The sequence below is a fragment of the Seriola lalandi genome, unplaced genomic scaffold (assembly GCF_002814215.2).
Source record: "Seriola lalandi dorsalis isolate HSWRI2012SDOR001 ecotype SW California unplaced genomic scaffold, Sedor1 jcf7180002054368, whole genome shotgun sequence".
Lineage (NCBI taxonomy): Eukaryota > Metazoa > Chordata > Actinopteri > Carangiformes > Carangidae > Seriola > Seriola lalandi.
In genome coordinates, this window is record NW_019524921.1 from 179,986 (window position 1) to 204,509 (window position 24,524).

A 24,524-nucleotide genomic window follows, 5' to 3' on the forward strand; every position below is an offset into this window, starting at 1 on the left:
CTGTCTACCTGTCTGTCCCCTGTCTGTCTGTCTACCTGTCTGTCTACCTGTACGTTTATCCATCTGTCTACCTGTCTGTCTGTCTGTCTGTCTGTCTGTCTGTCTACCTGTGTGTCCCCTGTCAGTCTGTTTACCTGTCTCTCTACTCGTCTCTGTCTACCTGTCTGTTTACCTGTCTGTCTACCTGTCTGTCCCCTGTCTGTCTACCTTTCTGCCTACCTGTCTGTCCGTCTGTCTGTCTACCTGTGTGTCCCCTGTCTGTCTGTTTACCTGTCTCTCACCTGTCTGTCTCTCAGCTGTCTGTCTCTCACCTGTCTGTCTCACCTGTCTCCCTCTCAGACAGCGTCCACACTCTCACCTGTCTCTCACCTGTCTGTCTCGCCTGTATCCCTCTCAGACAGCGTCCACACTCTCACCTGTCTGTCTCTCACCTGTCTGTCTCTCACCTGCCTGTCTCTCACCTGTCTCTCACCTGTCTCCCTCTCAGACAGCGTCCACACTCTGACCTGTCTGTCTCTCACTTGTCTCTCACCTGTCTGTCTCTCACCTGCCTGTCTCTCACCTGTCTGTCTCTCACTTGTCTCTCACCTGTCTGTCTCTCACCTGCCTGTCTCTCACCTGTCTGTCTCGCCTGTCTCCCTCTCAGACAGTGTCCATGCTCTCACCTGTCTGTCTCTCACCTGCCTGTCTCTCACCTGTCTCTCACCTGTCTCCCTCTCAGACAGCGTCCACACTCTGACCTGTCTGTCTCTCACTTGTCTCTCACCTGCCTGTCTCTCACCTGCCTGTCTCTCACCTGCCTGTCTCTCACCTGTCTGTCTCTCACTTGTCTCTCACCTGTCTGTCTCTCACCTGTCTGTCTCGCCTGTCTCCCTCTCAGACAGTGTCCATGCTCTCACCTACCTGTCTCTCACCTGCCTGTCTCTCACCTGTCTGTCTCTCACTTGTCTCTCACCTGCCTGTCTCTCACCTGTCTGTCTACCTGTACGTTTATCCATCTGTCTAGCTGTCTGTCTGTCTGTCTGTCTGTCTGTCTGTCTACCTGTGTGTCCCCTGTCAGTCTGTTTACCTGTCTCTCTACTCGTCTCTGTCTACCTGTCTGTTTACCTGTCTGTCTACCTGTCTGTCCCCTGTCTGTCTACCTGTCTGTCTACCTGTCTGTCTGTCTGTCTGTCTACCTGTGTGTCCCCTGTCTGTCTGTTTACCTGTCTCTCTACTTGTCTCTGTCTACCTGTCTGTTTACCTGTCTGTCTGTCTGTCTGTCTGTTTGTCTGTCTACCTGTGTGTCCCCTTTCTGTCTGTTTACCTGTCTCTCTACTTGTCTCTGTCTACCTGTCTGTTTACCTGTCTGTCTACCTGTCTGTTTACCTGTCTGTCTGTCTACCTGTCTGTTTACCTGTCTACCTGTCTTTCTCTCACCTGTTGATCTCTCACCTGTTTGTCTCTCACCTGTCCGTCTCACCCGTCTGTCTCTCACCTGTTTGTCTCTTAGCTGTCTGTTTACTTGTCTGTCTCTCACCTGTCTGTCTCACCTGTCTCCATCTCAGACAGCGTCCACACTCTCACCTGTCTGTGTCTCACCTGTCTGTCTCACCTGCCTGTGTCTCACCTGTCTCTCACCTGTCTCCCTCTCAGACAGCGTCCACACTCTCACCTGTCTCTCACCTGTCTGTCTTACCTGTCTGTCTTACCTGTCTGTCTCTCACCTGTGTCTCACCTGTCTGTCTCACCTGTCTGTCTCTCACCTGTCTCTCACCTGTCTGTCTCTCACCTGTCTGTCTCTCACTTGTCTCTCACCTGCCTGTCTCTCACCTGTCTCTCACCTGCCTGTCTCTCACCTGTCTGTCTCTCACAGGTCACACTCTGACCTGTCTGTCTCTCACTTGTCTCTCACCTGCCTGTCTCTCACCTGTCTGTCTCTCACTTGTCTCTCACCTGTCTGTCTCTCACCTGCCTGTCTCTCACCTGTCTCTCACCTGTCTCCCTCTCAGACAGCGTCCACACTCTGACCTGTGCTGTCATGCTGCTGAACACAGACCTTCATGGGAACGTGAGTCTTTATATTTTTGACTCATCTTTCAGCTGAGGAGGGGGAGGGGCTTCACGTTAAAAGGAACTCCTTATTTGGTCGAGGTTGTCACGTATGAAACGAGAGGACGAGTCTCTTTGGTCAAACTGGTTCTGATCCACGTAGATCCATATCCAACCTCAGGGATCAACCAGCCCCTCCCCCTCTGTCAGCTGTACCTGCCAGGTGTTAAATCCCTTTATCTCCATTCTGTTCTTCAGCTTTTATTTTGACACAGTTTTCAACAGCCACCGTTGATAAATGTGTCATACTACTTTTATTTTGAAAAACTTAACTTTAGTGTGTTAGCATGCTAAAAACAACATCATGCTAAACGTTATAGACTGTTGAATTACATAGAAAATTAAATAAAATATATAAATATAATAAAATAATATAGATAATATGAAATGTAGAAATCGTGGGAATAAGTCTGAACACGTTTTGGTCTGAAGTCTCCGGTTCAGACGTTCATATTCTCCTCAGGATGAACCACAGACTCTGTTTACTGCTAAATCAGCTAATGTTAGCACGCTAACACTCTGAGCTAAGATGGTGGACACAGTGAACATTAAACCGCCTAACACTGGACTGTGTTTTATTTATCTGTTTGATTCTAATTAATAATTAAATATGTAAACGTGTGTGTGTGTGTGTGTGTGTGTGTGTGTGTGTGTGTGTGTGTGTGTGTGTGTGTGTGAGAGAGAGATGGTGGACCAGTGAGTGTGTGGGCAGCAGCTCTGACTCTGACTGAGAGTGAATATAGAATATTTATAACTGTAAATATGAATTATTATCCTCAGAGAAGAGAGTGAAGTGTTCACAGTGTCAGTGTTTCATTCCAAAAAATACAAATTCTTCTTCTACTACTGATTCTTCTTCTGCTGCTTTCCGGCTGGGACGCATGTGTTCAGTGCTTTTAACTCAAAAAGTCAAAAGGCGTTTCACCCATGTTCATCACTTTTGAGTGTCCCCTGGAAACACTTCCTGTTGTGTTGTATTTGCAGCTCACGTGTAATGACATACAACACAAATTACAGCATGTGCTGGTCACTGCACATGCTCAGTAGTGTTGCTGCTGCCCTCCCTCACTGTGATGACACACACATGAAAACATCTCTCTAGGCTGTGTAAAGGTGTAGAAACCACACACAGTGCTAACTAAGCTTCAGTGCAGGTGGAGGCGTCCTGTCACACTTTCAGTACGTCTCTTTTAGAAAGCAGCTCTTTGGTCAGAGTTTTAGTTGCAGTACAGACAGTGACCACCAGGACAAACTGTGGCAGTAAGGCTCAGAGGAGGCCTCCGTCACATTACAGAAAACTGAAGACAACAATAGAAAACAGATCTTTGACATCAGCTCCTGAGCTCATGGAGTTACATCACTGGCTCCTCCCCTTCCTGGTCACCTGATTAAATAGTAAAATATTATATTTAAGTGAATCTAAAATATGAAATACTGAAATATCATTAAATATTACATATAAAAATTTGAATATGTAAAATATAAAAAATATTAAACAACTCAGGCACATACATTAAAAATTAAATATTAAAGTTTGTAAAATCTATGAAAATACAGAATAAACATGTAAAATAATAATATGAAATATGAGTAAATAGTAAAATACTTGGTATTGGTACATTTTAAGAAATGAATTAGGTGAAATAAGAAATATTAACATTTATTACAAACATGTTTTTATTCTCAGTAGCGGAGCGTCCTGTGTCTCTGAGAAACAGTGAAACTAAAACAGTGTGAAATAATTCATATACATATGAATTATTGATTAACGGGTGTATTAATGTGATGAGAGGCTGCGGAGTCGGATGAGAGTCGATGAGTCTCTGTTTTTAATATTTTCAGCTGATTTTCTCTTTTCTCTGCTGAACGTCTCTCGGTGCATTTACATTCAGCTCTCTGAATCCTCCATGATTGACAGCTCCAAGAAGAGCAGGGGGCGGGCTGAGGCTCCCATCCCTGCGCTCTGATTGGTGGCTGCAGCTGAGAGAAAATGCGCATTGAGAGAGCGAGGGACTGAAGAGAGATAGAGAGAGGGGAGAGAGGAGGGGAGAGCGAGCAACAGTCCTCAACAGTTCAGAGTCTCAGCGGAGAGACGAGGAGGAGGAGGAATAAAAGAAGAGAAGAAGAAAAAGAGGAGGAGGAGTGAGCTCACCTGACGGAGGGATTCTCCTGCAGGAGGAATACGACAACAAGCGAAGGAGGAGAAGAAGAAGAGTGGGAGTGAAGTTGGAGGACGAAGACATCAACATCCGAGGAGGAGGAGGAAGGAGGGTTTCTCTCTCTCTCTCTCTTTTTGTTCCTGTGCAACAGGAGAAACATCTCCACTTCCATACCTCCCTCCCTCCCTCCATCAGCAGTCAGGGCTGGAGGAAGCTGACGTCAGTTTTGGGGTGCTCTCTCTCTCTGTCTGCATGTGTGGGTGTGCTCGCTCGCCCCAGCCTCCCTGTTTTTCTTTTCTCGTTCTTTTCTGGGGTTTTTTCGTCCTCTTGCTTGTTTGGGACGTGAGATCGAGCTGCTGCTGCTGAAGCCGTTCCTCCGTCACAGCTTTATTTGCAGTCTAGGGATTCTCCTCCATCACCGCCGCCGCCACCGCCGCTGCACCAGGACGTTCAACAACAAACCGACTCAAAGATCCAACTCAAAGACAAAAGAAGGAGAAGAAGAAGAAGAAGAAGATCAGTTTGTGGTTTGGATTTTTTCCACTGACTGTTTGTGTAATTTTTCTGCAGGAGTGTGAGCTGATGAAATACGCATCACTGCCTCCAAATCGTTGATGGATTAGACTGAAACACACACACACACACACACACACACACACACACACACACACACACACACACAGTGAGACGGTTTGTGTTAATGAGACTCTCTGACTGGTTTAATGAGACGTGAACAGGAAGTGGACGGACTGACAGCTGACTCCACTTTGACAACGAAATAAAAATGTTAATAATTAATTCTTTTAAATAATTAACTGTAATTTAAAGTCATAAAACTAATTTATTTACCCAGAAAGAGACATCGGGCTCATTCACTGGTGTTGATCAGTAACTGAAACATTTTTCTTGATGATAAAAACTATTAATTTCCAGATTTTCTTTTTTCTTCACAAACTTTTTTTCTTAGTTTATAAATTGATTAATTGATGAATACAAGGAAAGGAAGTATTATTTTTTTGCTGTAATTTTAATTTTATTTTCCTCCTAAACCACAGAATTATGTGTATGAAGGTACAAATAAAACATTTCTACACATAAAAATTATCCTTTGACAAACCCTAAATAAAATCTTGCAGCACTTTAAGTGGATGTAAATGTGTAGAAGCCCAAATATGATTTTCTTCCAACATTAAAGACATAATTTACTGTAATATAAAGTCTTTTTCCCAAAAAATATTTTTCCAAAACTAGTTTTTGTGACAGATTTTGACTTGAACTGAAAACATCAGACATTTGATTTGTTCTTTAACGTCCGTCGGCCGATGGAAGTTCTTCTTATTTTTGCAGCGATTAATTAATTAAGATAATAAAAGCCCTAATTGTAACTATATTTTCCTCCTTAACTGCAGAATTAAATGTACGAAGTTGTAAATAAAGTCCATCTGGAAGCCGCTTTAAACAGAATCACAGAATGTAAAGACGTCTAATTATGATGAAACAGCTTTGATTGGTAATGATTGATCGCTCTTTGTAAGGAATTCCTCTGTTTGATTGATTTAAATCTTTGAAACCTTCGAGTTATCGGTTGATGAGTCAGGAGTCTTCTGGTCAGATGATCCGTCTCGCAGCAGATTGAGTCTCGGTCTCGGCCCACTCGCTCCATCAGCTCTGACATGTTTGTTGGCAGCGTCTCTTTGTTTTTGTGGTTTTGCCTCCGAACACCTGAGCGAGCCGCCGGCTGTCGGCCAGCTGGATTATGAGCTGGATGAAACGCTGCTGTGTTTTTATGCATAATGAATAGAGCTGGATCCATAATGCAGCAGGCTGAGCTCCGCTGAGGACACAATCAATCCAGACTCAGTTAGTCTGCTCAGAACCAGCCGCCGTCACTCATCAGGCTCCTGCTTCTATTTCCAGCCTCCTGGTCTGATGAGATTCATCATTTAATTTACTGAAAACATCTCTTTTCTGGAAACTGGATCAAAGTCTAAAATCCACCTTGTCAAAGTGGAACAGGATCTCTTTCTGTTTGTGTTAATGTTGGTGTAGAGGAACTCTGGACTGAATGATCAACGCTAAACTGGTCCAAGAGGAAAATATCTGTTCAATCCTTGGAGGTTTTCATGAATATCATCTAGAGGATCATCTTCTAACGTCCTGTTGACCGTAAAGACTCGGAAAGTTCAGTCAGACTTTTCTAAACCGACTTAAACCTGACTCAAATCCTGCTCCTCTGGACTTGTCACGATGATCGGCGTCAACAGCATCCACTCGACTGGCCGCATGCGGTCTCGGTCACTCTGCTCGGTCCGGAGCGGGCGGGACTCAAGGGACACCGACCCGTTCAGGTATCCCAGAACCCCCCGCTCCCGCTCCCTCAAACCACTGGCCTTCCCTGACCTGCTGGGAAAGACCCAGGACGGACAGCAGCACCTGCACAGCCGCAAGAAGAAGGTAGAGCCCAGCAGAACCGGGTTAAATCTAAAACCTGGCAGAACAGTGAAGTCATACTGTTTATTTTTATTTACATTTTACTTAAGGGCCACAGAGGGAGGCCAGGACACCTCATAACATGATATAAACACAAAAATAATACACATACAGAGTCATACATACAGTGGTGTCCTACTAACAGCTGCATTTCTTCCTCCTCGTACATGCTCCTTTACGCAGATGACTCTCAGCTTTACCTCCATTAGAACCTGGTGATAATAACAGCTCAGGTCTCTTCTTGACAGACTCCATGGTGACAATAACTGTCTTCAGCTAAAGGATGCAAGACTGAAGGGATCTTGTTTGGTCCTTCTGTGACATGCTCTGAAACCTGACTCACATTTCTCCATTTTATTGATATTTTCTAAGAAGGACAAGAGCTGAGAATAGACCAGTTTTATTGACTTTGGATAAAAATGGAAACTTAGAAAAAGGCTGAAAATGATTTGAAACTGTTACATCAAGGCTTTTTTAAATGGGATGAACCACTAGATAAACTAGTGTTGCAGTAGTCGGCTTAGTGTGTGAGACTGTCTGTCTTTTATATGAACAAGCAACACCAGCTCAAACTTACTGAGGCTGTAAAAGTCCTCGTCAAGGGGGACGGGAGCTGTGTTCTCCAGGTGTCTGTCAAAAACAGGAAGTCTGGTTGGGTGGATGAGATATTTCATTTAGAAAGATGAAAGATTTGTTTGACACGTTTAAAAGAGCGATACTACAACAGTCATGGACGGTCAACCTGAGACTAGCAGCTGAGGGGGTCAATGACAGGTGGGACCAGTAGTGGGAGTTCTCATGGGAGGCAGGACTCTGAGGTGACACCATAGAAGAAGAGGCAGGTGTGTGTGAGAACAGGATTGCACAGTGTGCTGTAAATTAGTCTGCTGTGAAGAATGAAAAGTTTCTCCAAAACAAATGAAATTCAAAACTGAATTCATCATTTCTACATTGATTGTAACATGTTTCATTATTGTAATTAGTCATTGAACCGAATCAAATCAGAAACGGACTGTTTTCCGTCACTAGTTGTTTCCTGTGGTTTCTGATTTGCTGTTTTGCCGATCGTTGTTAAGTTACCTTCAAATCATCCTTCACATATTATTCTGTACGAACCAACCAGTGAAGAGAGGAATTATTCCCTTTGAGCTGCTGGAAGAATCTCAGATTTAACTCATTTCAGTTTCTCTTTGAGCTGCTTAGAGCAGCTCAAATCAGCTCTGATTGCTGCTTAGCAGGGATAGAAAAAACAGCAAAGTAGGTCTTATTAATAATCTTTTGTGAGGATTATTAATAATTATTTTATTATTAATATTTAATATTTTTGTGAGTGAAACAATAATCTTCACCTTTTTCACAATAAATCCTTCAAAGAAAGAATTCTAATCAATTCTACTTTGATGTTTTTTCTGTTGAAATAAACTCAACACTTTCACAATAAAAGCTTATGCAAAGGGTATGATTATGTTGGATCTACTTTAACATCTCATTTCACCAACTTAACATTTCAAGAATTTCAGATACTGAACTTCTCAAACCTTCATTTAATAATGGAACAACAAGGAAAGGATCGAATAAAACATAAATCGGTGAAAATAAAAACTTTCTCCTGCTCTGCTCAAAAACTTAAAGTATTCAGCAAAAAGAAAAAACACACAATCCTCCCCAAACTGACTGTCTGTGTCACGGTATTAAAATTCATCTGTGACTTCAACATCAGAGGAGCCTCGATGTTTCATATCTGCAGATTAAAGTTGAAACTTGTCTCTGCAAGTCAAACAGGAAAGCCAAGGGTTGTAAACACACACTCACACTCACACTCACACTCAACCTCACACACTCACACTCACACACACACTCACACACACACTCACACACACACTCACACTCACACACTCACACACACACACACACACACACTCACACAGTATATCTGACCTGGTGTTTTTGTGTCTGCAGACTCTCTACAGCTCCATCAAGAACGAGAAGCTTCAGTGGACCATGTGAGTTTAACACAAACATCTCCAGTGTTTCAGCTTCTGTCTGCTGCATGTTTCTGTGTGTGTGTGTGTGTGTGTGTGTGTGTGTGTGTGTGTGTGTGTGTGTGTGTGTGTGTGTGTGTCTCCTGCTGCTACTGCCCTGACTCCCATATTTAAGCCTCTGTTGCCATGGTAACTGTTCCCTGCTTCTTTCCTCTATGTAATTATAGGTCAGCATCCAAACGCCCATGCTTGACTGTGGACTCGTACACACACACACACACACACACACACACACACACACACACACACACACACACACACACGCGCCTTGTATGCATATAGCATCTGTCCTCCCTTGTGTTCAGCCTCTTTAACCCTTCAGTTGTTTCTCTGTTGGTGAAGTCAGTGATGATGATGATGATGATGATGATGATGAAGTGAAAACTCTTCATCCTCTCACTCCGTCTGTCCGTCTGAAGTGATGAGGAGGAGTTGAGGAAGTCAATGTCGGAGCTGGCTGACGTCCGAACAGACTCCGCCTCCCACACCATGAAGCGCCTGGGCAGCGGAGGAAACCCGCTGGTGGGTGTCGCCCATCAGGCCGACGGCGAGCTCTACAAGAACGGCTTCCTGGTCCGGAAAGTCCACGCCGACCCTGACGGAAAGAGAAGTGCGTCTTCTTCTCTCTATTTATTCAGTGTTTGTTTTTGTTTTCCACATCAGTCGTTTCTTTTCCTTCAAGTCTTTATTTGTTATGATCTATAATATCCCATGATGCCTTGTTTCTCACAGCGCCACGGGGTAAGAGGGGCTGGAAGTCTTTCTACGCCATGCTGAAGGGTCTGGTGCTCTACCTGCAGAAGGTAAACATCTGAACTACATATCCCAGCAGCCCTGTTGTTTCATACACCGTGTCGTGTCTGTAGCTCCTTTCACACACGGATCCCTCCACATCTATTATATTATATATATATTATATATTCTACCTCTTATACTGAGGGAACAGTCACATATTGATCGATCAGTTGATCAGGTGAAACTGTCAGTGGTAGAATGTTGTAAACAGCAGCAGTTTACTGGATGTTAAAGTGGATATTAGAAGTGTTTGTCACTTTAAACTCGTTATAACTTGTTATGAAAAGTTTCCTGAACGTGGTTTGATGACGAGATGAAACAAACTCAGTGAAATCGTCTCATTTTAACACGAAAGTCGAAACATGAAGATTTTATTGTTGTAACAAAAACAAACACTGAGAACTGATTGAACCCGACCAATCACAGAGGCTGTTGAGAGGATGATGACGTGATGTTACCACCTCACCTGAACCAGGTGAATTAAAACGAGTCCTGGCTCTGCAGCTGTCAACAACTCATTAGTGAAGCTACTTACAGCAGCTTTAAACCTGATTGGATGCTGACCACACGCTGCTCTGTGATTGGCTGACAGGACGAGTACCGTGCGGAGCGAGAGCTGACGGAGGAGGACGTGAAGAACGCCGTGTCCATCCATCACTCTCTTGCCATGAGAGCAGCTGACTACAGCAAGAGACCCAACGTCTTCTACCTGAGGACGGCCGACTGGAGGGTCTTCCTGTTCCAGGCTCCGTAAGAACACGCTGACCTCTGACCCCTGACCCATGACATCAGCTCTGTTTGCTTATTTTCAGTCTGTTCTTCATCAGTTACAGACGAGTTCAGTTTGTCAAAGAGAAATGTGACAAAATATGAATTTATTTTATTCACCACAAAAACTGATAATAAACTGATAATAAACTGATAATAAACTGATAATAAACTAATAATAAACTGATAATAAACTGATAATAAACAGTGAATAAGTCACATGTTCCTCAGAGTCTGAACCTGGATGAGATTCTGATTCACAGAGAGAAACCTCAGAATTCGTTGCAGCTTTAAACGCACCACATGCTAACTAAAGCCGACCTTCTCTTCTCCTTTAAGAGACCGAAACAGTTTCTTTATTAAAGACCAATCAGGTCAGGTGAGTGTTACCTGTGCGTTACCTGTCTCTTACCTGTCTCTTACCTGTCTCCTGCAGGAACGCTGAGCAGATGCAGTCCTGGATCACGCGCATCAACGTGGTGGCGGCCATGTTTTCAGCTCCTCCATTCCCGGCGGCGATTGGTTCTCAGAAGAGATTCAGTCGTCCTCTGCTGCCGGGGTCCAACACCAAACTGTCCCAGGTACAGACTCCGCCTCCACAGACACCTGAGTCACCTGGACCAGGTGAACTCCTCTCTCAACCACAATCCTTTGCTGTGTCGTCCATATCTGCAGGAGGAGCAAGTCAAGTCCCACGAGAACCGGTTCAGGGCGGTTTCCTCCGAGCTGGCCGACCTCACGGCCTCCACCCCAGACCGAAAGGTCAAAGGTCGTGAGTTGGAGGAGCAGAAACTCCGACAGGAGTACCTGGAGTTTGAGGTGAGGGTGTTCACAAACATCACATGACAGAGTTACAGGTGAGCACACACCTGGTGAATGCAGCTTTGTTTTTTGTTGTCGGAGTAAAAGGAAGAAGAAGAAAAACTTTCTTCTTTTTCACTTTGAGACAGAAAAGGAACTTTCACAGTTTCCAGACTGATGAAGAAGAAACAGGAAAAAGCTTCAGTGACTCAAAACAAAAAAGTTTGATTTGAATTTGAATGAATCAATAAATGAAAAGATGAACAGGTGAGACGCTCCACAGGTGTCCCTGACGTTTGTCTTCAAACGAAAAGAATTTACCATCACGTCTTTATGTCTATGTTTATGATGAAACTGTTTGATGTTCTGTCTGTCTGTCTGTCTGTCTGTCTCTCTCTTTCTGTCCGTCTGTCTGTCTGTCTGTCTGTCTGTCTGTCTGTCTGTCTCTCTCTCTTTCTGTCTGTCTGTCTCTTTCTGTCTCTGTCTGTCTGTCTGTCTGTCTGTCTCTCTCTTTCTGTCTCTTTCTGTCTCTGTCTGTCTGTCTGTCTCTCTCTTTCTGTCTGTCTGTCTGTCTGTCTGTCTCTGTCTGTCTGTCTGTCTGTCTGTCTCTCTCTTTCTGTCTGTCTGTCTCTTTCTGTCTCTGTCTGTTCAGATTGACACCTCTCTCATGTCCAGGCTAGCTGTTTCCCTCTGTTTCCAGTCTTTATGCTAAGCTAAGCTAACTGGCTGTAGCTTCATATTAACTGTACAGATATGTGTAGAGGACAGGAAGCTGCAGCTGTCAGCCTCAGTGATGTCACAGTTTAAAGGCCACACCTCTGCTGTGACATCACATCCTGATGTTTGCATCACTAACCGTCTCCCACCTCTGTCCTCTACAGAAAACCCGTTACGGTACGTACGCCATGCTGCTCAGAGCCAAGATGGCGAACGGGGACGAGGACCTGACGGCCTTCGAGTCACGGCTGTTTGACGACGGCGGCCTGCAGAGGGCGCACTCCAGCCCCACACTGCCTCAGGACGTCGCCAACAAGGAGAAAACCCGCGGGACAAAGACGTCCAAGAGCTTAAAAGTCACGTCGTCTTCGTCGTCCTCGACCACCAAGAGCGGCAGCAGCAGGGAGGGAAACAGGAAGAAGAATGGGAGCAACCAGAGGGCGGAGCCTCAGAAACAAAACAGCAAACAGGAAGAGGCGCCATAAGATTTATACCGAGTGTAGCTGGAGACGGACATGAGGCATCATGGGTAACAGGCTGACATCCTCCTTTAAACCTTTTCTGTTAAACCTCAGACAGATTCTGATTGGCTGAGGGAGCTGAGCTGAGACGTTCAAGGTCGGCGGGAGAAAAGACGCTCGTCACGATGGACGACGACAAACTGTCAAGTTTCACCAGGAGTGGAAACATTCAGAAACACTGAGTGAACCTGAACACATCACTCAACTGTCACTTAACTCCGCCTCCAAACATCAACACTCACAACAGCTGGAGAGTTTCACAATAAAAGCTTTATTTCCTGGTCGAGCTTTCATTTCAGGGACGTTGTATTAAAATGATACAGACGTTAAATATTAGTAATTATCCAGTCTCCAGCTGCGTTTGACTCCAGGACCCCCCATGACCAGAACCAGGACCAGGACCAGAACCAGGACCAGGACCAGAACCAGGACCAGAACCAGAACCAGGACCAGGACCAGGACCAGGACCAGGTCCAGGTCCAGGTCCAGGTCCAGGACCCTCCTGGATCAGGTTGTTTATAGGTACTTTTATTTTTCCTCTCTGACAGCGACAAACACTAACCTCCTGCATCGCCATCACTCAGCTTCTCCTAGCAACCAACGGGGGAGCAGGTTGCCATGCCGACCACGTGACAGACAGAGTGAGTGGGACTGTTGCCACAGCGACCAAGCAAAGGGAGGGTGAGAGGGATGGGATGGTGGGGTGAGACCCTGCAGTCAGGACTCCCCCCGGCCAAACAACAAGCAGACAGATGATACCTCCTCCTCAGTGTGTGTGCGTGCGTGTGTGTGTGTGTGTGCGTGCGTGTGTCTGTGCGTGTGTGCGCGTGTGTGTGTCTGTGCGTGTGCGTGCACGTGTGCGTGCATGTGTGTGGAGGCTCATCAGGGACAAAAACTACAACAACAAATCAACTAATTCAAACTTGAATCATCTGAGTTCATTCGTTCTGTTTATGGAACAAACAACAAATCAGAAGAAAAAACAAACAAACAAACAAAAGGAAATAAAAGATGCAATAAAAAAATAAACATTAATATTAAAAACATCATCAAAAGTGGAAAAAGAAAAAACTCTTTTTAAGAGTAATTTTCTAATAAATAATTATCAGTGGTTTCTTATTTATTTTTTATTGATCAGCTGATCGATCAGTGGATGAATCTGAACTGGCAGACTGATCAGTTTTCACTCAGTAGTTTTGTCTTTAATGAACTTCCATCTTTTCTCTCGATGCTGGAAACTGAATTATGTTTGAATCCGTCCACGTTGTCTCCACTGTCCTGATCCATGAGACCAGAAGGAGACGTGTCAGTGTGTATTAACTGGTCAGAGGACAGGTAACAGGTAACAGGTAACAGGTGACGTCACCTGTGACATGACAGAGCTGGAGACGAGAGTTTGTTGAAAGGATTCTTTCTCTTGTCGTTGATCTTCAGTGAAACATTCACACTCGTCTCCTCTGTTGCTTCATTAAAGAAAATCTTCAGCGTGCAGTTCCCTCCTGCTGCCACCTGGTGTCTCCACACTGAATCACTGAGGCTGTTTCTCTGGGACATGTTCAGGTGAAAACACTGATTTACAACAAGAAAAACAACGTCACCACAAATGAATCAGAAACAGAAGCACATCAGAGAAACCATGAACAGAACAGTTCAGTGAAAATCTGTTCTAATAAAAGCTTCCACATTATTCCCTCATTAACATATTTAAACGTCTGAGTTTGTCAAAAATCCAGAGAATTCATTCACTGTAATTTAAGACCAAGAAAATTCTCACATTTAAGAACCTGGAACCTTAAAACTCGACTTTAATGAGGAAGTGATCATCAGAAGATTTGACTAATTGATTCATGAACGTACACATTATTTTTGACTAAAAGAAGAAGAGAAGAGTAAACCTGATCTCAGTCTGACTTTAATCCAGTCAGTCCTGAACATGACGTGAACGTCTCCACATCGAGCTGCTGTTCTGATCCTGACGTCCTGACGTCTGATTGGCTGAAAACAGTCCTGGATTCAAATTTTATTATCAGTCAATCTGAAGCTCAGACACAAAGTTTCTAATAAAACACTGGTGATTTATGGATCATGATGATGTGGAAGTGAACAGAAGGAGCTCCATGTTTCCTGGAGCCGGGTGCAGTGACAGGAAACAGACAGCAGGTGGAAGCAGAGAGAAGCTGGAGATGAAGGAGCCGCCAGTTTAATTATTCATTTAAATCTTCTTCAGAAACAAACTGTCATTAAAGTCAAAGACTCATTTCCATGATTCTGCTCAAGACTTTGTTATTCTGAAACAGCTGGAACCTTTTAATCCTGAATCATGATCTGAGTCCAGATGAAAACTTGAAGATCTGGTCTGAGGTCAGACTTGAATGCTGAAGGACTCCTGCGGTCTGGACCTGATCCTTCACCAGCGTCTCTAAGTCAGCTGGAGTTCACGAGTTCAGAGGAGAACCTGCTGCTTTCTGCTGACAGGAGTTGGTCCAGGTTCAGATCCAGACACCTTCAGACCTTCAGACCTTTAGACCTCTACACCATCAGACCTTCAGACCATTAGACCATCAGACCTTCAGACCTTTAGACCTCTAGACCTTCAGACCATTAGACCATCAGACCTTCAGACCTCTAGACCTTCAGACCTTTAGACCTGTAGACCGTCAGTCCTTCAGACCTTCAGACCATCAGACCTTTAGACTTTCTGACCTTCAGACCTCTAGACCTTCAGACTTTCTGACCTTCAGACCGCTAGACCATCAGACCTTCAGACCATCAGACCTTCAGACCTTCAGACCATCAGACCTTTAGACTTTCAGACCATTAGACCTTTAGACTTTTTGACCGTCAGACCTCTAGACCTTCAGACCTTTAGACCTGTAGACCGTCAGTCCTTCAGACCTTCAGACCATCAGACCTTTAGACATTTAGACCTTCAGACCATCAGACCTTTAGACCGTCAGTCCTTCAGACCTTTAGACCTTCAGACCATCAGACCTTTAGACCTTTAGACCTTCAGACCATTAGACCTTTAGACCTTCAGACCATTAGACCTTTAGACTTTCTGACCTTCAGACCTTTAGACCTTCAGACCATCAGACCTTTAGACCGTCAGTCCTTCAGACCTTTAGACCTTCAGACCATCAGACCTTTAGACCCTCAGACCATTAGACCTTTAGACTTTCTGACCTTCAGACCTTTAGACCTTTAGACCGTCAGACCTTCAGACCTTTAGACCGTCAGACCGTCAGACCATCAGACCTTTAGACCTTTAGACCGTCAGTCCTTCGGACTCTGTGGTTTTTCTGACTCAGTGCTGATGGTCCAGCTCAAGGACTAAAGACCAGAGAGGCCGTCGTCCGTCCCTCAGTCTCCACCATCTGTACCATGAACCTGCTGCAGAGACGCTCAGACAGACGGGTCCAGACCCCCACCCCTCACTGTGGTGTATGACCCCCCCGGCTCGTATTTAGTCAACTATCCAGCACCACTTGTGTATTTCTGTGCAGTGTACAGCAGCAGTGGAGAGTCAGTGTAGCAGTCATGGCCGCTTCCCGCTCGTCGTCTGTAAATAAACGTTGACATTGAGAAGCCATATTGTAGTCGGGCCGGAGGCCGCGCTCGCTCGCGCTGCGTTTAGGAAACTTTGATTTAGATATTTTAGTGTCTGTCAGTTTATTTATTCTGTTCATCATCGTTTCCTAACGGATGAGTTTCTGTGAACATGTTTTTTCCGGCTTCGCTGCGGCCTGAATGTTTTGCCGCCGGCGTGCTGATGATAGCTGTACATACTGTCCACTTCCTGTGAGGTCATAGTGAAACAGTTTCGGAGGCTTAGAGGCAAAAATAAAAAGTTTGAAAACAAATCTGGGTCTGAAAGTCTTTTTATTCACAAAACTTGCTTTGGTTAAATGTTGGAATTTGTCTGTTTTTAAATTTATTTTTATAATTTTTTTAATATTTTATATTTGATTTAGTTTTATAATTATTTAAATGAATAATTGGGTTTATAAGATGATATTTTAAGGTGTGAATTTCGACTTGAGTCAATTCGACATAAAAACAAATTTATCCTTTTAAAGTAAAAACTTTCATTATTTTGAAAAATCTCATACATTACATCTTTAAGAAATATGACTGATGACTGAAATGACTGATAATTGAATTGAAGACTAACTTTGATTTTAGTCATAATTGTAACTGAACAAGTTATAGTCTTGACTTACAGCTCCAAATTTATTTCATTTTTAATTAAAATTTTAATTATCAGACATTAAGTCCATGTACACTGAACTCATCACATATTTTAGTTTTTTTGTTTATGACTCATTTTTATCTAACTGACTCATAAATCACATTATTTTGATTGGTCATGAGAAAAAACATTTAAAGTAAAAATGTTGATATTTTTTACTTAATAATTAAGTTTTTTTATACATATTGCATTTTGTAACTTTTTGAATCAAATTTATAATTTGTCACAATAGAAATGAAGAAGTTATAATTTTACCTACAATGAATATTTTTTATTTTTGTCATAACATTTAACAGTATTTTATTGACATGAATGAGTTTCCATAAAATGTCTCATTTGACTGAATGAAAAGCTGAAAGACGCTTCAGACACTGATGAACAGACGAGCAGGTGATGACAGGTGATGACATCATAGATCAGGCTGTAACGAGTGAGACGTGCTGTGTTCCAGAGAGGACAGAAAATAGGAAATTCCAGTTTTCATAGAGGTGAAAAAGCAGATCAGCTATTCACGTTAACAGGGCAACACACACACACTCTGTAAACACAACATAGATTTACTGATGTTCATCCTCTAAACATTCGACAGAAAAAACCTCTGCAGCGCGTTTATGTTGAAAGTTTGTGCTGGAGGAAAATTCAAGGACTTTCAAGGTGAAACTTAAGGACTCCAGACCGTCTGTCAGACCTCACACAACCCACAGAAATAGACCAAAATAATTACAAGAAAAACAAAATATAAATTAATGACAAATGTAAAGAAGCTGAAAATAGAAAACGGACAAATTTTATGAAATAAGAAAAAAACACTTTTATGTCTATGATACACTCTTATTGTGAAATAAATCATTTTAATCTGCTGTTTGTATTTTTGTTTAAAACAAAGTTCATTTTTTAAAACGTTAAAGGCCTTTTTTAATTTTTATTTCCAGTAATGTTTGAAAACCTGTGACATGTTTGAAAATACCCGAAACCTTTTCCTCATCTCTGTGAATCGCAGCGTCGTCTCCTGCAGAGTCGCTCTGCTCTGAACGAACCGTCTCAGTCTCTGAGTCTCAGTAAAGTCCGGTTCTGCAGAATCCTGGTTCCTGGATGACAAGATGATGTTGATGAAGCTGTTGGATGATGTCACTTCTTCCTCGTCACTGATTCACCACAGGCGACTCCTCTTCTTCCATTGGCTGGCTGCCGAAGCCGCTGTCGACCGTGGCGTCTGATTGGACAGAAAGTATAAATGAAGTGAGCATGGCTGCAGTTTGAACGAGAACTTCTCCCACTTTCCCACTAAAACAGTAAATCCATCATGGATGTTTTTCTTTGTGTCACCTGTGTTGTGTTTGTCGTCTCGGAGCTCTGTGTGTCTCAGCAGGCGGACTCCTTCTGACAGACCAAGGGACTGAAGAGCTTCAACCAGACCTTCAACCGGACCCCCACCCAGCTACAGACGGACACACAGACAATCAGCAGTGTTACTCAGAGGCTGGTAACAGCAGTTTACTTCATGTTTGTCTGTAGCAGTGAACGCAGCATCAGAGCTGTTTGAACCACTGACTCAGATTCAGATTGAGCAGCTTCATCTGTCAGAGCTCAGACTCTGTGCAGCAGCTGGACACGTGTCCTGTTGTTACCTTGTAGTGCTGCAGCAGGTGGTGGCAGGGCGTTGGACTGTCCTGGTACAGGTGAGTCAGCGTCATCATCCCCAATTTCTCCGCCAGTTTCCTCCAGGGAACGTCCCCGACACTCAGCACCTCCACCAGCCGGGACAGTGTGTCCTCGTCCAGACCTGAACCCCCCACCTCTGAGACACCAACACAGGTTCTGGTCAGTTTTGTCTAACAGTAACTGAAGCTCGACCTGTTGACCTCTGACCTCTGACCTTCAGACTGTGGACATTTTACATTACGAGTGTCTAAAGTGATGATTAACTGGAGGACAAGGACAGACGCACCTTCACTGCTGCTAGGTTTGATCCTCTTACTGCAGTGACGACTCGACTTCGGACTCTGTCTGGAGTTTAACAGGTTCCTCACCTGAGGAAAGGAGACAAGGAGACAAGGAGAGGAGGTGAGGAGGATGTTTTAAAGAAAGCAGAACCAAACCTTCACCAGATTCAGTGACGGCCATTTGATTCTCAAACATCAAACAGCTTTTAAATGATCGGGTGGAGGTTCATGTCTCCAGAGGATTTCTGCAGTATCGTGTTTTTGTCCTGTGTGTTATTATGTCCTTTAGTTTTATTTTGAAGGTATAGCTCATTACCTTTTGGCATTTAGCGAGGTCCAGAGGGGTGTGTCCTGCCGATCTCTTGCGAGGGTTGATTGGCTGAGAGGCAGTGGCTTCTGGCTCTTTGAGCTCCTCTCTGATTGGTTCGTCATCGTCTTTTTCTTCTTCTGATGAGTAGCTGAAGAAGAGCGGCTCGTCGTTCTCCACATTCTTATCAGCACCTGAAAAACAAGCTTCAATTAATCACCTGTGTTTCAGAGTGTGTTTCAGTGTTTGTTTAAGTGTGTTTCAGAGTGTGTTTCAGAGCGTTTCAGTGCGTGTTTCAGAGTGTGTTTCAGTGTGTTTCAGTGTGTTTCAGAGTGTGTTTAAGTGTTTTTTTCAGGGTGTGTTTCGGTGTCTGTTTCAGTGTGTGTTTCAGAGTGTGTTTTTTTCAGTGTGTGTTTCAGTGTGTGTTTCAATGTGTGTTTCAAGTGTGTTTCAGAGTGTTTCAGTGTGTGTTTCAGTGTGTGTTTCAGTGTTGTGTTTCAGGTGTGTTTCAGAGTGTGTTTCAGTGTGTGTTTCAGTGTGTTTCAGTGTGTTTCAGTGCCTGTTTCAGTGTGTGTTTCAGTGTGTTTCAGTGTGTTTCAGTGTCTGTTTCAGTGTTTGTTTCAGTGTGTTTCAGTGTGTTTCAGTGTCTGTTTCGGTGTTTGTTTCAGTGTGTTTCAGTGTTTCAGTGTGTTTCAGAGTGTGTTTCAGTGTTTGTTTCAGTGTGTTTCAATGTGTTTCAGTGTGTTTCAGTGTTTGTTTCAGTGTGTTTCAGTGTGTTTCAGTGCTTGTTTCAGTGTGTTTCAGTGTGTTTCAGTGTGTTTCAGAGTGTGTTTCAGTGCTTGTTTCAGTGTGTTTCAATGTGTTTCAGTGTGTTTCAGTGTGTTTCAGTGCCTGTTTCAGTGCTTGTTTCAGTGTGTTTCAGTGTGTTTCAGTGGTGTTTCAGTGTGTTTCAGTGTGTTTCAATGTGTTTCAGTGTGTTTCAGTGTGTTTCAGAGTGTGTTTCAGTGCTTGTTTCAGTGTGTTTCAGAGTGTGTTTCAGTGTGTTTCAGAGTGTGTTTCAGTGTGTTTCAAGTGTGTTTCAGTGTGTTTCAGTGTGTTTCAGTGTGTTTCAGTGTGTTTCAGTGCTTGTTTCAGTGTGTTTCAGTGTGTTTCAGAGTGTGTTTCAGTGCTTGTTTCAGTGTGTTTCAGTGTGTTTCAGTGTGTTTCAGTGTGTTTCAGTGTGTTTCAGAGTGTGTTTCAGTGTGTTTCAGTGTGTTTCAGTGTGTTTCAGTGTGTTTCATTGTGTTTCAGTGTGTTTCAGAGTGTGTTTCAGTGTGTTTCAGTGTGTTTCAGTGTGTTTCATTGTGTTTCAGTGTGTTTCAGAGTCTGTTTCAGAGTGTGTTTCAGTGTGTTTCAATGTGTTTCAGTGTGTTTCAGTGTGTTTCAGAGTGTGTTTCAGTGTGTTTCAGTGTGTTTCAGTGTGTTTCAGTGTGTTTCAGTGTGTTTCAGAGTGTGTTTCAGAGTGTGTTTCAGTGTGTTTCAGAGTGTGTTTCAGTGAGTCGGACCTGCAGCGATGAGCATGGAACAGAGGGTCGGTGAACCCAGACTTGCTGCCAGGTGAAGCGGAGTGTTTCCTCCAAACGTGCAGGCGTTGACGTCGGCCTTCAACTGGAACCAACAGAGAGAGAGAGAGAGTTCAACACTCTGATGTCACTGATGCAGAAATCCTCAGATCAATTGAAGTTATTGATCGTTATGAATGATCGTTTTTAATACCAATGATATTCTCAGCCGGTAAAGGTGAGCGTGAGGAGCCAGGTGTGTCATACCTCTGTGATCAGCGTGCACGCCACCTTGAACAGGTTTTCTCTGATGGCCAGGTGGAGAGAGGTGTGTCCACTCTTCTGCTCAGGTGCGTTGATCTTGGCTCCGCCCTCCACCAGTAGGCGGAGGCAGCGCTCACCGTCCCTCCTCACGGCCAGGTGGAGAGGGTGAAGACCTGACAGACGGAGGCACAGGTGAAGTTTTAGTGTTTGATGTCTGATTGGTGTTGTTTATATATGGGTGCAGGTGATTGACAGTTGAAGGGGAGGAGTTTTACTGTTACAACAAACCAGAATCTCAAATTTTTCAACCAATCACAACTCAGCTGACCTGCATTAAAGATTAAAATATTATATTCTCTATCATGGATTTCTGTCACATGATAACGAGTCATTTCCTGATCGATTCATCTTCTGATCAGTTTCTTGATTAACTGATTATCATCTTATTATTTTATTTCTATAAAATATCAGAAAATAGTGAAAAAACCAAAGTAATTTGACGTCTTGAAATGTTCAGTTTATACGACAAAGAAAAAAAACTGATCAATCAAGTAATTAGTTAATTGATAAGTTGTAGCAGCTGTGCATGTGACCTGACGGGATCGTAACTCCCATGATCACATGATGATATATGAGTCTTTAAAGGTTCAACATGTGGATGAACTGTCATCAGTCAAATTAATTATCATTAACGAAGTAATTAGCAGTAATTAGCAGATCCATCTCTTCAGTAAGAAGCTCTGGGGTCTCTCACCATGGTAGTCAGGGGTGTTGACCAGGTGGGCGTGGCGTTCTCCCAGGTGAGCCAGCAGGGGGCGGAGTGTGGTGTTATCTCCAGCCAGTGCCGCCAGGTGAAGGGGGCTGCGGCCATCTTTGTCCACCAGGCTGGGGTCGGCCCCCGCCCTCAGCAGCGCCTCCACCACCTTCACCTGTCGGGTGATCACGGCCAGGTGGAGAGGAGTCTGCAGCGATGACAGGAGGGGGAGGAGTCAGTGGTCAGGTGACACAGTGGGCTTGGTTTGGAGGTTGGTCATCTAGGTTTAGCTTCCTGCTGTGTTTGGGTTACTTGGATAGTTAGGTAGATTACTGTCTGAAGGGTCGGGTTAGTTAGTTAGTTATTTACCTGTCACAGGTGAGTTATTAGAGTTATCTAGATGAGTTGAGGTGGGCATGGTTAGATGGGTCAGGTGGGAGTGAGTTACCTGTCGCAGGTGGTTGGCTGTGTTGAGCATGTTTATCTGCTGGCTGCTGAGCAGAGTGTGGATCAGCTGCTGGATCACACCTGTCTGTTGATGGATGACAGCCAGGTGCAAAGGACTGTGGGAAAGAAAAGACACGAGATCAAACTACCGAGTCAAAGTGAGTCGGCGTCTCTCATCCAGCTTTCGATCGAGACTCACGTGTCTCCGTTGCCGTCCTGGACGCCACACAGGTGTCGCTGGATGGCCAGGAGGACGCGGGCGTCCCCGGTGCTGCAGTACTGCAGCAGGGCAGCCGCCGTCTGTCGGGCGCTCTGAGAGGCTCTGCTGTGGAGAGCGGTCGCTGCAACACCACAAGGGTGACATCATCAGTCACATGATCAATCACAGAAAAACAACAAAATCAGTTCCTTTCATTTTCCTTCCTGCAGCTTCTCACCGATCTGAAACAGTTGCTGTTGTAGCGGTGACCCAGTCTGTCCTCCAGTCTGTCCATCACTTTGTTGCTGGGTAACACCTCTTTGAGGGGCGGAGCCTGACATCTGAGCCCCTCCCCCTCCGCCGAAGCCTGTGAAACCTCCAGTGAAGAAAACTCCTGTTCCTCCTCCAGCTGCTCCGTTCATCTGCTGGTTGAACTGGAAACCTGCAGAAGAAGAAGAAAAGGGCAGTTAAGTGTAGTAAAGTGCAGTAAAGTAAAGTAAAGTGTAGTAAAGTGCAGTAAAGTAAAGTAAAGTGCAGTAAAGTGCAGTAAAGTGTAGTAAAGTGCAGTAAAGTGCAGTAAAGTGTAGTTAAGTACTTGAGTAAATGTACTTAGTTACTCTGAACTTTGACTCTGCTTTTAAACAAACGCTTCTCTTGATCTTTTTACTCATGAAGTTGAAGTTGTGATCCTCACCTCCTCCTCCTCCTCCTCCGCCTCCTCCTCCGAAACCCCCGGCTCCTCCTCCTCGTCCTCCTCCTCCTCTCCAGGGCTCATAGTGAGGCAGTGGCTTCTGCTTCTTCCTCAGCACCTCCTCTTTGTCTGAAAGAGAGCAGGAGGAGAGGAGGAGGGGAAATTTAAAAGTGTGACAACAGACAAAGTTTCAGACTGAAAACATCTCATTTTGTCTACAGAAGAAATTTCCTCCGTTTTCCGTACGAGACGACTGAAACTCAGAGATGCCGCCATGTTTCCACTGAGGGAAACCCCGAACCTGTGACCTTTAACCCAGACACAAACATCTTCCTGTGAGTGTTCCTCGGGGTTGGGGGGTCACCCAACCCCATTAAATGACTGTATCTGCTCCATATGTCACTAAGACTGCAGCTGACCTTGGACCTGTGGGATGTAGGTGAACTGTTTGGGGTCGCTGCTGTCGCCGGCCTTCTTCCTCCTCAGCTGCAGGAAGACGGTGACGGGCCGCTCGATCTCCGTGCTGTGATAGGGCGGCGTCTTGAACACGATGGCGTACTGAGGAGAGAGAGGACATAATAAACACTGCGGGGGGGTCGGGGAAGGGGGGGGGGGTGTTCCAATTATTTTCCATATTAATAAAAATTGACAAAGACGTAATGAAGTGCAGCCAGTGAACGAAGTGACATCATCAAAACAAACCAAAAACTAAACAAATATAAATATATATGTGTGTGTGTGTGTGTGTGTGTGTGTGTGTGTGTGTGTGTGTGTGTGTGTGTGTGTGACAGTTTGAAGGAATTCCCCTGTTGATCTCAGATTAAAAACGAGCTGCTGTTCTTTTGTGTGTTTTTTTGTTAACTCTTCTCATTTCCTTGTGATGTAACTGGCAGAGTGTGTGTGAGTGAGTCACACACACACACACAGACACACACACACACACACACACACACACACACACACACACAGTCTCAGTACCTGTTTGTGAACATCGGTAGGTGAGAAGTCACCGAACGCCTCCCAGCCTCCCTCGTCATCCTCCTCATAAAAACGGATCTCGATATCATCTGTAATGTGCAGCAGAGAGCAAAGCATCATGGGATATTTCTCCAGATTCAGAGACAGAGAAACAAAAATCACAAAAGACAAAAACCAGGAAACAAACCAAAGAATCAACGTGATCAACAACATTCAGTCGTGAGACTCAGAGACAAGAAGCAGAAAGTGTTTAAAGTCTCACCTTTCTGCACTTTGTCACAGAGCAGGAAGATCTCGTCTCCTCCGAGCACCGAGCCGCACGTCTTGTCCATCCGAGAGATCTTCAGGTTGGAGGCGTTCGGAGACTCTGCAGGTCAAACACAGTCCGGTCTCAGTTTTCTCCTGATCTCCGTCTCATACTTAAAGTCCGTTAAACCGTCGCACTAAAGACCTTAGAGACCAAACTAAGGGAAAAACTAAAGGGACCTCTGACTGAGTTTATGGTGATAAAGGAAGAAAATAAACAGGAAGTGCTGCGACCTGGAGACGTCCTTAATAAACAGGAAGTGCTGCGACCTGGAGACGTCCTTAATAAACAGGAAGTACTGCGACCTGGAGACGTCCTTAACGACGCAGTAAAATCTGTCACTGCTGCAGTGAAACTCCCTCGGCTGAGGAGACACTTACATCTGATTCCTTCTCTCACTTATGAATCAATCCACACTTTTCACTGGAACTACTTTCTACTGAAGAGATAGTCCCCCCCC

General features: G+C 44.3%; 2 protein-coding genes across 4 annotated transcripts in view; one reads left to right on the forward strand and one right to left on the reverse strand.

Moving 5' to 3' along the window:
• The window catches only part of LOC111656744 (uncharacterized), a 45,749-nt gene extending 29,505 nt beyond the window's left edge, over positions 1 to 16,244 (forward strand). Inside the window, exons 11-20 of the mRNA XM_087174602.1 lie at positions 1,992 to 2,050; positions 4,402 to 4,469; positions 6,515 to 6,704; positions 8,580 to 8,743; positions 9,202 to 9,392; positions 9,515 to 9,585; positions 10,170 to 10,327; positions 10,782 to 10,926; positions 11,021 to 11,164; positions 12,028 to 16,244. Of these exons, the coding sequence (XP_087030728.1) occupies positions 1,992 to 2,050; positions 4,402 to 4,469; positions 6,515 to 6,704; positions 8,580 to 8,743; positions 9,202 to 9,392; positions 9,515 to 9,585; positions 10,170 to 10,327; positions 10,782 to 10,926; positions 11,021 to 11,164; positions 12,028 to 12,348 (1,511 nt within the window). The 3' untranslated portion in view covers positions 12,349 to 16,244. The remainder of the gene's footprint in view (positions 1 to 1,991; positions 2,051 to 4,401; positions 4,470 to 6,514; positions 6,705 to 8,579; positions 8,744 to 9,201; positions 9,393 to 9,514; positions 9,586 to 10,169; positions 10,328 to 10,781; positions 10,927 to 11,020; positions 11,165 to 12,027) is intronic.
• Positions 16,245 to 16,882: 638 nt separating this feature from the next.
• The window catches only part of nfkb2 (nuclear factor of kappa light polypeptide gene enhancer in B-cells 2 (p49/p100)), a 21,001-nt gene continuing 13,359 nt past the window's right edge, over positions 16,883 to 24,524 (reverse strand). For all 3 annotated transcript variants that reach the window (XM_023408577.2, XM_087174660.1, XM_023408578.2), the window contains 15 exons: positions 24,020 to 24,124; positions 23,758 to 23,846; positions 23,199 to 23,337; positions 22,783 to 22,908; positions 22,327 to 22,530; positions 22,089 to 22,230; positions 21,891 to 22,005; positions 21,443 to 21,650; positions 20,692 to 20,861; positions 20,428 to 20,530; positions 18,893 to 19,077; positions 18,582 to 18,663; positions 18,262 to 18,431; positions 17,960 to 18,071; positions 16,883 to 17,846 (listed from right to left, as the gene is read on the reverse strand). In XM_023408577.2, the coding sequence (XP_023264345.1) occupies positions 17,776 to 17,846; positions 17,960 to 18,071; positions 18,262 to 18,431; positions 18,582 to 18,663; positions 18,893 to 19,077; positions 20,428 to 20,530; positions 20,692 to 20,861; positions 21,443 to 21,650; positions 21,891 to 22,005; positions 22,089 to 22,230; positions 22,327 to 22,530; positions 22,783 to 22,908; positions 23,199 to 23,337; positions 23,758 to 23,846; positions 24,020 to 24,124 (2,021 nt within the window). In that variant the 3' untranslated portion in view covers positions 16,883 to 17,775. The remainder of the gene's footprint in view (positions 17,847 to 17,959; positions 18,072 to 18,261; positions 18,432 to 18,581; positions 18,664 to 18,892; positions 19,078 to 20,427; positions 20,531 to 20,691; positions 20,862 to 21,442; positions 21,651 to 21,890; positions 22,006 to 22,088; positions 22,231 to 22,326; positions 22,531 to 22,782; positions 22,909 to 23,198; positions 23,338 to 23,757; positions 23,847 to 24,019; positions 24,125 to 24,524) is intronic.